This window comes from Terrapene carolina, unplaced genomic scaffold (genome assembly GCF_002925995.2).
Source record: "Terrapene carolina triunguis isolate 2854851 unplaced genomic scaffold, T_m_triunguis-2.0 Scaffold69, whole genome shotgun sequence".
Taxonomy (NCBI): Eukaryota; Metazoa; Chordata; order Testudines; family Emydidae; genus Terrapene; species Terrapene triunguis.
The window spans coordinates 43,354,189-43,370,668 of NW_020664420.1; the positions used below are offsets into that span (position 1 = coordinate 43,354,189).

The following is a 16,480-nucleotide window of genomic DNA, read 5'->3' on the forward strand; positions in this document are numbered from 1 at the left end:
TAGGTTTCCGGTATAGGGTGGTATTTATATGACCATCGCTTATTAGCACAGTAGTGTCCAGGAAATGGACTGCTTGTGTGGATTGATCTAGGCTGAGGTTGATGGTGGGATGGAAATTATTGAAATCATGGTGGAATTCCTCAAGGGCTTCTTTTCCATGGGTCCAGATGATGAAGATGTCATCAATGTAGCGCAAGTAGAGTAGGGGCGTTAGGGGACGAGAGCTAAGGAAGCGTTGTTCTAAGTCAGCCATAAAAATGTTGGCATACTGTGGGGCCATGCGGGTACCCATAGCAGTGCCGCTGACTTGAAGGTATATATTGTCCCCAAATGTGAAATAGTTGTGGGTGAGGACAAAGTCACAGAGTTCAGCCACCGGGTTAGCTGTGACATTATCGGGGATACTGTTCCTGATAGCTTGTAGTCCATCTTTGTGTGGAATATTGGTGTAGAGGGCTTCTACGTCCATAGTGGCCAGGATGGTGTTTTCTGGAAGATCACCGATGGAATGTAGTTTCCTCAGGAAGTCAGTGGTGTTTCGAAGATAGCTAGGAGCGCTGGTAGCGTAGGGTCTGAGGAGAGAGTCCACATAACCAGACAAGCCTGATGTTAGGGTGCCAATGCCTGAGATGATGGGGCGTCCAGGATTTCCAGGTTTATGGATCTTGGGTAGCAAATAGAATGTCCCTGGTCGGGGTTCTAGGCATGTGTCTGTACAGATTTGTTCCTGTGCTTTGTCCGGGAGTTTTTTTAGCAGATGGTGTAGTTTCTTTAGGTAATCCTCAGTGGGATCAGAGGATAATGCCCTGTAGAATGTGGTGTTAGAGAGCTGTCTAGCAGCCTCTTGGTCATATTCCAATTTATTCATGATGACGACAGCACCTCCTTTGTCAGCCACTTCAAAAGTTTTTTTTTCTCTTACTTAATTGGCCTCTCAGAGTTGGTAAGACAACTCCCACCTGTTCATGCTCTCTGTATGTGTGTGTATATATATCTCCTCAATATATGTTTCACTCTATATGCATCCGAAGAAGTGGGTTGTAGCCCACGAAAGCTTATGCTCTAATAAATTTGTTAGTCTCTAAGGTGCCACAAGTACTCCTGTTCTTTTTGCGGATACAGACTAACACGGCTGCTACTCTGAAACCTGTCAGGGACTGTGAAATCTGGTCTTTTGTGTGCTTTTACCCTATGCTATATAGATTTCTGGAGGGAGACCAGAGTTTCTCAAAGTGGGGGTCCTGACCCTAAAGGGAGTTGCGGGGGACGGGGGGGATTGCCAGATCGTTTTAGGGGGATTGCAGTATTGCTACCTTTACTTCTGTGCTGACTTCAGAGCTGGGCGGCCAGCTCTGAAGGTGGTGCCCTGCCAGCAGCAGTGCAGAAGTAAGGGTGGCAATGCCATACCATGCCACCTTTACCTCTGTGCTGCTGCCTTCAGAGCTGGGAGGCTGGAGAGTATTGACTGAGGTTGACTGAGGGCCCAGCTCTGCAGGCAGCAGCGCAGAAGTAAGTGTGGGCAATACAATACCTGCTATCCTTACTTCTGCGCTGCTCCTGGCGGTGGCTCTGCCTTTAAAGCTGGGCTCCTGGCCAGCAGCTGCCACTTTCCAGCAGCCCAGTTCCCAAGCCAACGCCACCACCTGCAGCAGCGCAGAAGTAAGGTAAGCAGTACCGCAACCCCCCTACAATAATCTTAAAACCCCACCACAATTCCTTTTTGGGTTAGGACCCCTACAATTACAACACTGTGAAATTTCAGATTTAAATAGCTGAAATCATTAAATTTACTATTTTTAAAATCCTATGACCATGAAATTGACCAAAATGGACCCTGAATTTGGTAGGGCCCTAACAATAAGGTTTTGACCCCCCCGCCCCCAGCAGATACGGAGAAGGGGGTAAAACCTCCTCTAAGAGAATCTCAGGATGGGGATGTGTAACTTGTATGAACACACAGAGCAACTGTAAGTGTTATTTTATTTTAATATTGTTATTGATAAAATTTCCTATTTTTTCCAAAAGGTTTTCAGTAATCTGTTGAGTGTGTAACTCTCAATAGCACTATCTGCTGAGGTTAGTAAACATTTCCCTTTACATCGCTCTCTCTCCACTTTAATGATGCAAAATTTTCACAGACAGAGCTGTGTCCTAAACGGTGGCCTGCACCACATGAAGCCGAGGGACATGAACAAGAGGGGCCAGTGGGGCTGGTGCTTCCCCCGCTCCCCGTTACAGCTGCCCGAGGCAGCTTGCAGCCATGCTAGCCAATATGCCTTATCTCCCTTGTCCAAATAGGCAATGTCAAACACTCTGACTGTAGGACAAGGGGATCCCACACTGAGGCCCCCCAGGAACACCAAGCTTGGGGTGCACTGCCAGGTGCTGGTGAGCTTGGCACCCCTGCGGGGTGGAGACTGGTGACTGCAGACCCCCTTGAATTGCTCCGTCTAGGTTAAAACAGTCCCCCGCCCCACCCGTGACCGGCACAGCTCTGCTTCTGGTGAGTGACGGGAAGTGCAGAGCAGCATACTGGGAAGTGTTTCCAGTGTGGTTGGACCCTGTCTCTCCCTCCCTGTCTGTGGGTCTCTACTGCACTGGAGGCCTGGTCCCGACACCCTGACTAGTATGTGCTTTGCTGTTTGCCTGAGCCCTGCCTGCCCCCCACACAGGGAGGGGGGGGCTCTGGCCATCAGCAAGGGCCACGGTGGGGCTTTGGCAAGCCCCACACAGTGTTCCGTTGTCCCTTTGGGAAATATGGTCACCCAACCCTGGGGGCTCCATGCTGCCCGTGGTGGCTGTGGCTTGCCTTGCTCCCTCCACTCCCCCGCAGGGGCAGCCAGGGCTGCACTGAGATCGGCTGCTGAAACCTGGACTGGGATCAGGCCCTAAACGTTGGGCCCTGTGACTACCTCAGGCCTGCTGGGCTCTGCATCCCTGCAGTGCAGCGGGTGGGACTGGCTAATGCCCAAATTGTGGGGTGGGGTCGCTGATAACCTCGCTGCTGAGGTTGCTTCTACACCCCCTCGCCCCGACCATGAGAGTGGCTCCAGCACCTCAGACTCCTCCCCAGGGAGCAGCATGTGTGTGTGCGGGACTGGGTGGGCCAGATTAGCAGTGCCACACCCCTGCCCCCTGGTGAGCAGCCCTATATCTGGAGCTCTGTCCCCAGGCTGGGGAAGGCAGCACAGCCTGGTACCTGGGGAAGGGTCTGCTGGGAGCCCTACACTAGTGCCTTAGGCCAGAAGGACCAGATTAATCTTTTGTGGGCACTACCCCTGCTTGGTGTTTTCCCACTGCTTGCACCAGGTGGGAGAGGGGGAGAGGAGTGAGCAGCAAGTGGGGCCATGGGGAGGAGAGGCTGAGCAGGGCCAGGGCCATGAAGCGTGGGCAGAGTCGGGAGCGGGACCACGGTCCAGGTGCTGAGGCCCCTTCTGAGTGTGGGCCCAGCTCCCTTGTAAACCCGGTACTGTAGGCTAGGGTTACCATACGTCCATATTTTCCCGGACATGTCCGTCTTTTTGGTTCTCAAATCGCCGTCCGGGAAGAATTTCCAAAAAGCTGAACATGTCCGGGTAAATAAGGAGGCATGATAAGCCTAGAGTTACCTGCAGGAGCTGCGTGTCTGGGATGCTCGCCCGGCCCCGGCTAAATGTGTAACCCACTTCGCCCCGCTGTGCGAGGGGGCACTGTGGCTTTGATGGACTCCGGCCAGCCAGGAAGTGATGTCATTCCTCTTCCGGCCCCACCCCAGCCGGGGGCATGGCACTGTGGGAGCAGGAGCCATGTGGGCTGCTGCCTGGCCTTGGGCACGGGCTCTGTTGCTGTGCTGCTCCCCTGGCCCTGGGGCTGCTGCCCGGTGGGTCCCCGGCTGCTCTTCTAGCCTGGGCTGAGTCCTGTTGCTCAGCTCGGGCTGCTCCGTGCGCTGCTGCCCCGAGCCGCTCTCCCCGTGAGTACCCGCCACCCTGCCGCAGCCAGCCCCTGTCTCCAGCCCCTGCCGCACCCACTGCTCGCAGCCAGCCAGCCCCACACCCCTAGGCGCCAACTTTACCCGGCGCCGGTGGGTGCTTGGGGGCCCCCCGGTCTCCAGCCCCTTCCCCAAATCCCCGGCCCTGCCTCCTCTCCCGGGCGTGCCGCATTTCCCCTCCACCCCCCTCCCTCCCAGGCTTGCTGTGAATCAGCTGTTTCCGTGGCAAGCCTGGGAGGGAGGGGGGAGGAGCGGCGACGCGCTCGGGGGGGGAGGGGGCGGGGGGGGGGGGGCACGACGGGGAGCTGCTGGTGGGTGCTCTGCACCCACCAATATTTCCCCGTGGATGCTCCAGCCCGGGAGCACCCACGGAGTCGGCGCCTATGCCCACACCCCCTGCCCTGTCTCCAGCCAGCCCCGCACCCCCTGCTCTGCCTGCAGCCAGCCCCTGCCCGCAGCCAGCCCTGCACCGCCCTGCCCGCAGCCAGCCCTGTCCCATGCCCCTGTCTGCAGCCAGCCCCACGTCCACTGGTGCCCTGCAGTTCCCAGGGTAGTAACCCTGCTCACCTGCTTCAATGAGGGAGGCAGGAGCAACTGGGACCCACACATCTGAAATGGAGCTCATTTTTAGTTCAGGCCCATCTTTTTAAAAAAGAACTTTAGGTAGGGTTACCATACATCAGTATTCTCCTGGACATGTCAGGCTTTTTGGTTCTTAAATCGCCATTGGGGAGGAATTTTTAAATTTTAATAATTCCTCCCGGGAAAATACGGACGTATGGTAACCCTATTTAAATATCTAAAAATGTCTGGGAGGGCAGCTGCAACAGCGAAAGTTCCCTCTCCCCCCCCCCCCCCCCCCCCCCCCCATGGAGTGTCCTCTTTTTTGAATGTTCAAATATGGTAACCCTACTGTAGGCCAGGGCTATGCTGCAGAGGCACAGCCACAGCCCTGGGGCCATGCCGCAGTAGCTTAGCCATCTCCTGTGTCAACGGGAGGGGTTCTCGTGTTGCTGTAGTTAATCCCCCTCTCCCACAGGTGGGAGCTAGGTGCACAGAAGAACTGTGCTGTTGGCCCAGCCATATTTACACTGGCGGTTAGGCAGACCTAATTGTGGCACTAAAGGTGCAACATTTTTCACAGCCCTGACAACATAGCTAGGTCGATCCAATTTTTAAGTATTCAATCTGGCCCAAAATTGGCTGAAACAAAAGTGTAGATTATACAAAAATGTGATGGTTTAGCTCCACCCACCCACCCAGCAGGGCAGTAACCTAGTGGTCCCCGATGTTTGAGCAAAGAGACTTCTCAAGCTGTGGTACAAATGTAGAATTTTGTTTTTCTTTGGTTGGTGCCTTATGGGGTGATTTTACGTGATTTTATTTATTAATAATGTTTTGCAGAGTAGTAGGTCTCAGTCCCCTATCTGAAATTTAAATTTAGTCCTATCATGCTAAATTTTGTGCAAACTGATGAAAAAGTCATACCCTGCCCAAAAGAATAAGTGTGACCTTCTGTATTTGCTTTAAAGGCTTGTAAAATATTCCAGAAGAAATCATGACCAGGTGGGCCCGTACAAGTACCACTCATAGCAAAAAGCCTCTGGACGCTACACCATGGGAAGATATGAAAAATGGATCCACCAGTGGAACAGTGAGGAATAAACAGCAAAATTATTCAAATACGCTTTCTTTAAAGAATGATCAAGTGAAGAAGAAGAAGAATAAAAAGAAAAAGGACTATTTGAATGAAGATGTTAATGGATTCATGGAATACTTAAAACAGAGCTCACAGGTTATACATAGTGGAAAGGTGAGAGCAGCAGACAGCCATGAGATGAGGGAAGAAGTAGCAACAGCCTTGAAGAAAGATAAGCGTCGGGAGGGAAGAAGATTGAAGAGACAAGAGATGAAGAAAAACACCATGGTAAGATCTCTGTCCTGTTCTGCCCTTTCTCTTCAAGTTTTTGTTCATAAGTGTATTCTATGATTAAGCTAAAAGTAATATAGGTAAAGTGCACTCTTTTTTCAACAAATTGCAAACATTTGTAGAAAAGTCTTAAAGCCTGCAGAATTTCAGTGTAACTAATGTTAAGTGGCTCGCCTGTTTGGAATCCACAAAATGTACCAAACTTACTTTTTGAAGGAGGATGCACTCCTTCTGTAATGATCAGCTGTTGATCAGTGAATGCCCAATATGAAATTCCTACATACACCTTTGTACAATCTTCTAGATGGGTGAATAATGCCTATAATATTGGCGCTTGATCATCTCATCGGTTGTGGGTGCGGGTCTGTGACAACTATTCTGTGGTTTGCTAGGCAAATTGGATTTATCCCCATTATATTCTAGGAATTTTCCCCTTAAGACTGAGTGTCTTAAGATTCATAAAGTGCTTATTAGACTGGAATTTTGTGGTCTTGCTTTCAGTGCCAGTTATTGAATCTTAGACCTTGAGATCATATGTCTTATTGGGCATTGATGTGACCTTATTTTAAAGATGTAAGGACCAAAACTTATCTTGATTCCGAAGTGTAAAACTAAACCTTGCGGGTGTTCTCTTACCCTAAATATGTGTCTATGACACAGAGATTTCAGGTAACTTTAATTTTAATATCAAAATATTTTAAAGAAAATAAAATTCTGTTGGAGGTAAATGCTGATTGTGTGGTATTAGCAGTAAGTGTATCCTTTTAAAATATTCCTGGCTGTAAAAATACACAGCAAAACACGTAATGAGTTTCCATAGTCAGTTTAGTAATCCACATTTTATTTTCGAAGGTATGTTTCCACTGTAGGAAGCCTGGCCATGGAATTGCTGACTGCCCAGCTGCCCTTGAAAGTCAGGATATGGGTACTGGAATCTGTTATCGATGTGGATCTACAGAGCATGAAATCACCAAGTGTAGAGCAAAAGTAGATCCAGCTCTTGGTATGTTTTTTTAACATCTACTTTTCTCTCCTAAAGGAAGTGCTTTGTAAGGGTTTTCTGATCACTGAGAGAGTTTCATTTTTAGTCAGAAAGTTTAACAGTTTTGAGGACATCCACTTTAACAGGTAATGCTTCCACATTACTGCAATATTGATTTATTTCTGTAAAAACACTGTGATATTATCTGTAACTTTGTTGTGAAGGTTTAACATACATCTTAATAGAAGAACAATTGGAATCTTACAGGGGAATTTCCATATGCAAAATGTTTTATTTGTGGCGAGATGGGGCATCTGTCAAGGTCATGTCCAGATAATCCTAAAGGACTATATGCTGAAGGTGAGTATAATTATTGCTGTAAACCAAACATTTGCCCTCTTATAATGGTGGTTAAATGTAGCAAAGAACAAGGCCTTGGCTACACTTGCAGCTGTACAGCGCTGTGAGGTAAACCTGTCTTCGTACAGCTGAGTAGGGAAAAGCGCTGCAGTCTGTCCACACTGACAGCTGCCAGCGCAGTGGTGTGGCCACACTTGTAACATTTGCAGCTGTGTTGGGAGCGGTGCATTATGGGCAGCTATCCCAGCATTCATGTGGCTGCAACGTGCTTTTCAAAACGGGGGGGAGGGTGGATTGTGACAAGGAGTGTGGGGGGAGAGAGAGTGCTTTTTGGAGCATGTCAGCTCTCTATTTTGCAAGTTCCGAACTCCCGGCCCCCTGCTCATTCATTCACTCACTCAAAGCAAGCTGCAAACTGTTTGCTTTTCTCTGTGGTACCAGCTTTGAAACCGGCACTTCCGCATTCCTGCAGCCGGTCACAACAATGGAGAGGATTGGCCACTTGACAAGGTGATTAGTACAGCACTGCAAGCGTTTACACTCACTCCGCTGCAGCTGTTATTCCTCTCGGAGATGTGGAGTACCTGCAGTGGTGTACCCAGGGAGATACAGCGCTGTAAGTGCCCTGCCAGTGTGGACGGGGAGTGAGTTACAGCGCTGGGGGAGGCTTTACAGCGCTGTAACTTGCAAGTGTAGCCAAGGCCCAAGGTGGCAGCTGCCAGGTACGAGAGAGCGTAGTGAACAGAGCTTCTTGTAAGAGGTGTACTTTGTGTAGAAAAAGTATGTGACAACTGTAGAGTGTCTAGTGCATATCTTCATTAGCTAGTGTTTGCTTCAAGCAACTGAGCATCAGCAGGATGAGTAGAAGAGCATGGGAGCTAAATTTAATTTGAAATTCAAAAAGGGGGTGTTCTCAATGATTCTACAAGGGAAAAAACCCTTTGTATTTATGCATGCAATGCATTGAAATATACACCTGGAGAAAGAGGGACATACTAAACCTGTGGGGAGGAAGTGTATAGGCTCTTTTGACTAGAGAGACATTTTAAAAACTAAATGCACTGTTCTGTCCTCCCATTATATGTTGGATACATGGGTCTCTTCAGGTATTCCATGACTGTTAACCAAACAAAAGTTGTTATTGCACTAAAATTCTATGTTTAAATATGTGATGATGCTGCAAAAGAATAAGGAAATCAAAGTAAAGGCAGACACTGCCTTTAACTTGTGCTTTTGGATTGTAATTAATTCGGCCCGTGACATGACATGTAGATCTGAAACATGCAGTGCCTTGGCATCCTAGTAATTGCAACATGCTCTTAGTGAAGCCTTTATTCTAGAAAAGGGACAACCTCAACTTAAATCACACTTCTGTCTGAAGTTGTTTAACGAAAGAGAGAGATTAAAATAGTCTTTTTAAAATTTGATAATCCCTTTTTGTGTATTTAATTTTCATTTCGCAGTATAATCAACTAGTTTGTGGATCTTTCACACAGTAACTTGGCAAAAATAGAAAAGTGACTGTAAAATCTCAGGTTAGTAAGAGGACTAAGTCAGATGTATTTAAATTTGCTTTTAACCTTTTTTGAATTGACTAGATCTCAAGTATATGTTGCCCCTTTAAAGGCTGGATTTTGTCCTCAGACATCCACATGCAACTCTCATTAACTTCAGAAGTAGTTGGTGCATGCTGGTATCTTGGAACAGAATTTGTTCCTAAGAAAACAATGTCAGAATTTCAAATAGCTACTCCTCAATATTTCTAGGCGAATATAATTCAAATGACTCTTTGCAGTAATGTTAATACTGGATTTGTATGTATCATTCGGCATCCATAGATATGAGTGCTTTACAAAGGAGAGTAAGTATAATTATTCCTATTTTATAGAGGGGAAACTGAGGCTCAGAGGTCAAATTACTAATCCATGCTTACAAAGCAGGTGGTCTATACACTGGACCACGTTGTCTCAAGTTAACTTGAATTTTAGTCTATGAAAGGCCTCTGAGTTAGTCTCTAGAGGGAATTTTTATCTTTATTTATGCTATACCTTTGGAGATAAATTTTATTTTTTTATATATATATATATATATATATATATATATATAAATAAATTTAACTTCTAAATTTTCTTGTTTCAAGTGAAGATCAGTTTTTATAACATGTTGACAAGTGATTAAAATATGTATAATGCTAAAGCAAATATTATTTCCAGTTGTTAAGAAATAGCTTTGGATGTTGCTTTCTTAATAGGAGGCTGCTGCAGGCTTTGTGGATCTGTGGAACACTTTAAAAAAGATTGTCCAGAAAACCAGAACTCAGGTGAGATCCAAGGGAATATAGCTTGCATGTCAAAGTTTTAAAATATAAAGACAAATTATTCTGTTGTAATGATGAGACCTATAAAGAGGGCTTGAAAAATACTCACCTAGTAGCAAATATGAAACTGTTTGGGAGGAATGGGGAGTGTAGGTGGATAAAGTAAACAGCAGAAATTGACAGTTTTTATTACAAATGGTTCTAGCCCTTAACACATATGAAAATAGTGTTCCAAATATAAAATGAATGTGAACCAATAGAATGCTGTCTTCCTGAGACAGAGTGCACCAATGCCTCTGCTTTCTCCAGGGGCTGCCGGGTGAAACTGACAAAATGATCATTTTCCTGTGGGTAGCAGTGAAACTGAAAAAGTCAGTTTCAGAGTGGGAAAGCTTTGAGTGGCAGTTGGGTACTGGAGCTATTTGAGGAAGAGGATAAACCCAAAAATGGAGACTAGGGATCCTCCCTGCCCTACAGCAGTCAGGAAAGAGCGGGTCTGATGAAGGGAGAATAGTGGGTCCTATAGACTTCTCAGTAGGGAGAAAAGAGGAGATCTCTCTGGCTGCTCTAAGGATGTTTCAGACTAGTGAAGGCTGATATGAACGATGGGGCCCCTGAGCAGGATCTAGGGACTACAGCCTGGTATAAATCCAATAGCTGAGGTTGGAGGAATGGACAGCTTGCTGTGGTGGTGCTACTCGGTTGCTGCTGGTAGTGGCTGGGGAAGATACTTTACCAGTCTCTGGCGAACTGTTGTAGTTCTGTGCTAAAGGTTGTTGGTTCGCCCTTCTACGCCCTCCAAATTCTGCCAAAGTTAGTGTTCGTTCAAATATCTGGAAAAAATGAGTTGAAAAATATCCTTACATTGTCTACTGATAACTCTGAAAATTCATCATTAGGTTTTATTTTCATTTAATTTTCTTTTCCCCCTTATTGACCAGTGTTTGTTTATTATAAAATTGTCTGCATCTGGGAGATATGGCTTAATGATCATGCAGAGAATGGAGTCCAGGTATTCCTAATTTCTAGTAGCTGTTAGGCTACTGCTTTGTTTTCTGAATATCTGTAATCGAGACTACAGGAAGGTGAAATCACAGGAGAGGGATTGTATGTTGTTATAGTGACTCAGTAATTTTGAGTTGCACGCATCCATTATTTCCGCTTCCCCCTCCAAAAGCCTCTAGTGCCATTGGCTCTAAGATGCTGTCAGATCTCAATCATCAAATCCAGTTTCCTTCACCAGGATCTCTCACAATCTTCATCCATCACTACTAAATATATATCTCTTGATCATATAAATGTTATGTCAATTATTCTCAGTGTGCAGGTAGTACCTTTACGCTGGCATCAGGTGTACGTGAATGGCTGAAGTGTTCTAGTTCTTGAAGCAAATTTTTGCCAAATAGGATTTGTTGGGGTTTTTTAACTGGTGTATGATTGTCAAAGATTTGTAGTGTAGAAGGGGCACTAGCGATACTTGTGGTAATTTGTTCATTAAATTTTTCCAAAGGTTAGCAGGCAGTACAGATTTTTGTTAGATGTAGTTTAAACAAAAGCCACTTCTGGTAATGTAGAACAAAAGAGATGTTTCTTTAATGTTGGGGAGATCTGAAATGATTGATTCCGAGGCTCAAACCAAACTCATGTCACATAGCAGACTTCCGTGGAGTGGAATTAATTTTTCAAGAATCTGATTCCAACCCACTGAAAACTAAAACATTGAAACTGCCCAGTTCTAAATTTAAAGAATGGCCCAACCTGGAATGGGTTGAGGCAGTCCTAGAAAGAATTACACAGAAGTAAACAGGATATGGAGGCACAGGTAAGGCTTTGTCTACACTATAAAGTTTTGTCTGCAAAAGCTGCCTTTTGCCAATCAAATAGGGGGAGGTGTACACATTACAAAGCTACTTTTGGTGGCAAAACAAAACCACCTCAATGAGAGGCATAAAGCCTTTTGTGGCAAAGTTAAAGCGACAAAGCATTAGTGTAGACACTGCTGTTTGTTTTGACTACAGAACTGGCTTCCACCAGTATCCCACAATGCCTGCTAGGAGGGCTCTGCTCACTGTTTTGATCTCTGCTGCCCTGCAGGCATGCGTCCCTCCCCTTTCAAAGCTCCGGGGAAGTACTGAACAGCTGAGCCTGCTGCTCCCTTTGGGGAACAAAGAGCAAATCATTACCTGGAATGCTCCTGTTCTGCCCTGCTCTAGGAACTCAGCAGCAGGCAGACTGCTGCTGCAGGGAGGGGTGTGTGTTCAGGGTGGGACTGCTGTGCTGCTTTGACATTCTTCAGCAGGCTCAGGATGCTGCTCCCAGCTGCTGAGGAGGCTGTGGGAGAACTCAGGGGGAATCACAGAACCATGGGCAGGCAGGCAAGCAGAGCGGACTGCTTCAGGAGAGACTGCTGTGCTGAGCAGAGCTGAGGGCTTATGTGAGGAGGGTGTTCCCCCCTCCCACTGCCTCAGATAGGTCAGTAGCCTACTTTCTCCCCTGCCCCAGGCACACCACTCTCCTCTCCTTCCCACACCCTTCAGTTGAAAAAGCAGCTAACAATCTACTAGGATGCCCCTGGAATGGTGGGATTAAGAAATCTGCATCATGTGATGCTGTACCTGCCCGATGAGGCATTGCAAACCCTTCCCAAAGCACCCTGCCGCCAGTTGCACAGTGGGATACTACCACAGTGCACTGCTCTCTGCGTCGATGCAAGAGCTGTTAGTGTGGATGCGCTCTGCCGACACAAGGAGCTAGTGTGGACATGCAACAGCGATTTTAAGTAGAGCGCTTTAATTAAAGCAGCATAACTTTTACTGAGAAAACTTTGTAGTGTAAACAAGGCCTAAGTGTGAGATCTTCTAGGGCAAACAGAATCTAGCGAGTGCTACTGAAAGCTTGCCTGCCTGGAACCCCACTGTGAGAGATGCACATGACTTGGGAGTGCAGCTCGAAACTTCTGAATAGCTGTGTATATTGGTACTGTCTATACCCCATGTCCATGCCCTTGTGTGCTTCTCTACCCCATGTCCTGGTCTATTAGATTGCAGTTGTGATTGCTATGCTGTTCCTTTTGATCACCATAAGTAGTGAATAGAGGAACTCCTTAATATATTTCAGGTCATTGTTTTTTCTTTGATTTGTTTGTGGGATGGTCAGATAGTGTTAAGATTTTTAGTCCCATTGGATATTTCGTTTCAAGGCTGAGCAATTCCCACACTCTTGTGGACCTTATTTAAGGTGGCCAAAGCCAAGTCTACCCACTTCAAGTAGTGCCCCTTCTTGTAGTGGCATTGGATCAGTCACCAACAGGCCTACTCAGTGATGACGCAGGAGGATCACATTCCTAGTTACTGTTCTAGCCCAGACCATTTTAGAGGGGGTTGTGAGTGTGTCCTATGGCCCAATGGAATACAGGACTCTCCTAGATACCATGCCTATCAGGGTGTCATGGTATTGGTGTCTGAACACTCTTTGACACTGCTGGTGTTGATGCCTTGACGGTGAGCGCCACTACATTGCCCATACTGATATCAGATGCTTGTGGGTTGATGGGCTCTGGCACCCTGATGTCAGACTCCTGCTGTCTAGTGTCTCAGCGGCAAGTTCTTTTATGTAGTTGTTCTGCACTATGACTCGTCAGGAGGGAGTCCTGAGAATGTAGGCAGGGTACATATGTGGCCCTAATGGCTGGGTACTGTTCAGACATTCTGACCAAAGTGGTCGTATCCCCTACAACATGCACTCATGCGGGCAATAGTCTTGGGTTACTTCATTTAAGTAACCATTTTTTATATACCATGAAAGAACACAAACTTTCTGTCAGGCTGGCACACACGTGGAAATTGGAGCAGTTTCAGTAGGAGAGAAGAAATTTTGTAGTGAATAAACAGTGGTGCTCTGTGAACCCTTGTGAATGACAGACTATCACTGTATCAGTGGCAACCTTTAGTTGATGAATTTGGTTTTCATTTAGCAGTATTGGTATTCATGTATGTCAGAAGGCAGGAGAGCAACACTAAACAGTGTGCTTACCCCATGCAATTCCTATGCTGCAGGAGATATGACAAATACGAGAGTCAAAGATTTAGTGATCAGATGCCTACTCTTTGAAATATATAGCTTCTAAAAGATGCGTAATGGCAACTGACAAATGCCATTTTGAATGCAGAAGTACACTGCATATCCCAATCTAGAAAAATATGGATCTCTCTCAGGAGACTAAATTATATATATGAAGCTGAACTGGAATTCTCCATGGTTGGAAAACACATCCATAATGAAGACTGACAGTTAGATGCTGTGTAATTTCACAGGAGACCTGTTAGAACTAACACTGATATTTAAAAACAAGCACTGCTGCTTACAAAGCTGTTAGAATTCACTGAATCTATAATGATATGCTGTGGATAAGAATGAAAAGAGAAAAATTTGTAATCAGTTTGCATCATGCAAAGTACTCTTTGTGAGTGGGATAAATTAAGATAACTGATACTCCCAAGACTCAGGGTTACAGTCAGTTACTAAAACACACACCATTTCCCCTGGTGACTCTTATTCAGATGCAGTTTATGCCAAAGCTGTTTGTTACTTGTTTTAGACTGGAACTGCCACATATGCACTGAAATTAGTATAGGTTACTGATAACTAACGGGTCCATGTAATATTTTCAGCATATTCTGACTAGCTGGCCTCCAAAAATTGAACTCCTGTACAGAAGAGAAATATAGCATGCCAGTGTGCTAAGTTTTTAGGAGGGGTATGTTAACTGGTATTGAATGGAGTAAAGTGTGGAAAGATGTTCTCATGATTAAAGAGAGTCAAGAGATCAGCTGTGCCACAAACTTCTTGCATGACCATTGGCAGATCATTTCTGCCTTAATCTCCCAATCTATACAATGGGGATGATATTTACCTACCCTCTAGGTGTGCTAAGACTTAATTAATGTTGGCTAATTACAATGAGGCCTTTGTGGAAGGTGTTGGAGGGGAAAGAAAGTATTATAGTTAACCCACTTTGGTGATGATAGGAGAGGGCCTAATTTGAAAATCTTGATGAGTCCCCTGCTGAGAAAATATACCTTTATATAGTGTGTTCGATGTTTTGGGTTTTTTTTTAAAGTTACAATATTTACTGAACCCTAATAATGCTTTGGGAGATAGCTGAGTTTGTAGAATAGAGGTTAAACAACTTGCCTAAGGTCATGGAGAGAGTTTGTCAGAGCTAGAATTAAAATGCAAGACATCCTGATTGAGAGAATGTGGCCCAGTGGTTTAGCCACAAGACCGGTCAAAATGAAAATCTTGGATATAACAAATAGAGTTTTACATAATCTTTTTTGCCTCTCTTGCTCCACAGATCAAGCAGTAACAGTTGGTCGATGGTCCTATGGAATGAGTGCAGATTATGAAGAAATTCTAGAGAGCCCTAAACTACAAAAACCAAAAGTAAAAGTACCAAAAGTTGTTAATTTTTGATAACTGCTCTCAGACTACATTAAACATCATTTGTCTTCTGAGTGGTCACTGGGTTATACAACTGCAAGATAAAGCTGGGTTCCTTAGGCCAAATTCAGCTCTAGCATAGTGGGCATAACTCCACTGACACCTACTTGCATTGATTTTGGCTTCAGTAAACTAGCTGGATTGCAGTTGCCACATGACTTCTTGTGTATTCACAATTTTCTACAAACCCCCTCCCTTGCCAATCTTAAATGGTGATCACTTAACCTAAACAATGCTTAAGTGAAGGTGTCCTGAGGAGAGAAGTAATACAGCAAACAAATGTTTTTTTTAAAAATGCTGTCATAGTTCAGGGCTAACTGCACCACTGGCCCCTCTCCAGTCTCTGTAAATGTGCTCATTAAATTGCAGACTTCATGCTTTCAACTCTCCAGGGTGGAATCGCACGATTGGGGATCTGGGCTGCAATACTCCGTGTACCAGCCATTCTCATCCCTACAGGTCTGCTTGCGTTCAGCACAGGCTCCTTAAAACAAAGTATTGTTTATGAACACGTTCCTTCAGCGAAAAAAAATTGAAACAAAAAAAGGCCAACACATATGAAACCTCAATTATGCAGCTTCACTTACTGTCCCCAATAACACCTGGATAGTCAGTTATACTCTACTGCAAAACTTCTAGAAGCCACCCCAGATATATTAATGCTTTACACACAGTGGTGGGTCCAGAACCACAAAATGTATCTGAATGGGAAATTTGGCTTTTCAGTGGTGTACTATCGGTGCCAAGATCGATTTGATGTATTCAGTGTTAAATCTGATTTGCTAAAGCATTTACAGACAAAGTACTTCTGTGCACCTTAGAAGGTGCTTAAGGGTGCTCAAGGATCCCTGTCTCATCAAAGTCTTAGTTTGATTCAGAACTCTAATTATGAGACACTGTACTAAACTTTTAAAGTAGCTTTGTCATAGTTAATCTTTAAAGGATAATTATGTAGTGATCAAGATGTTCACTTAACTTCCTATTTTAACTTGTCCTTTTATGAATGTGTTATGACCCTTCTTGAAAGATGGCATGGCTTAGCAAACTCTTTTGGGCCAAGTCATGGCTTGTTGCTGCCTTGGAATGTACGGTTTCTTGTGGTAAATCACAATACACAAACTTATTGTTTAAATGCTTCCTTATTTATACATTTTCTTAAAATTGACTTATTTTTATAAAATATATTAAGTTTGAATTTTCTATCATGGTAGTTGCATTTTTCCTAATGATTTCCCTGGTTCTGGTCTTATTCTTCTACAGAATAGCTTTCCTTTTAATGCATCTTTGGACTATGCCTATCTGGACTTTAGGATATAAATGCTTATGCATCTGGCTCATTAGCCTCCATAAAGTACATAAATACGGTTTGCAAAAACCAAACGAACCCAAAATGGAAGTAAATACTAGTAACCTCCTGATACC

At 45.0% G+C, this 16,480-nt stretch overlaps 1 protein-coding gene across 3 annotated transcripts; it reads left to right on the forward strand.

Moving 5' to 3' along the window:
* The first annotated feature begins 1,894 nt into the window (after positions 1 to 1,894).
* ZCCHC9 (zinc finger CCHC-type containing 9) lies at positions 1,895 to 16,258 on the forward strand. 3 transcript variants are annotated; one of them, XM_024223800.2, is made up of 6 exons: positions 1,895 to 1,967; positions 5,500 to 5,894; positions 6,750 to 6,900; positions 7,147 to 7,239; positions 9,491 to 9,559; positions 14,913 to 16,258. In XM_024223800.2, the coding sequence occupies exons 2-6, from the start codon at positions 5,526 to 5,528 to the stop codon at positions 15,029 to 15,031; spliced, it is 801 nt and encodes a 266-aa protein (XP_024079568.1). In that variant the 5' UTR covers positions 1,895 to 1,967; positions 5,500 to 5,525; the 3' UTR covers positions 15,032 to 16,258. The 3 variants fall into 3 exon arrangements, with proteins under 3 accessions (XP_024079568.1, XP_029766807.1, XP_029766806.1); XM_029910947.1 differs by having other exon boundaries at positions 1,920 to 1,937; XM_029910946.1 differs by lacking the exon at positions 1,895 to 1,967 and adding an exon at positions 2,035 to 2,076.
* The last annotated feature ends 222 nt before the right edge of the window (positions 16,259 to 16,480 follow it).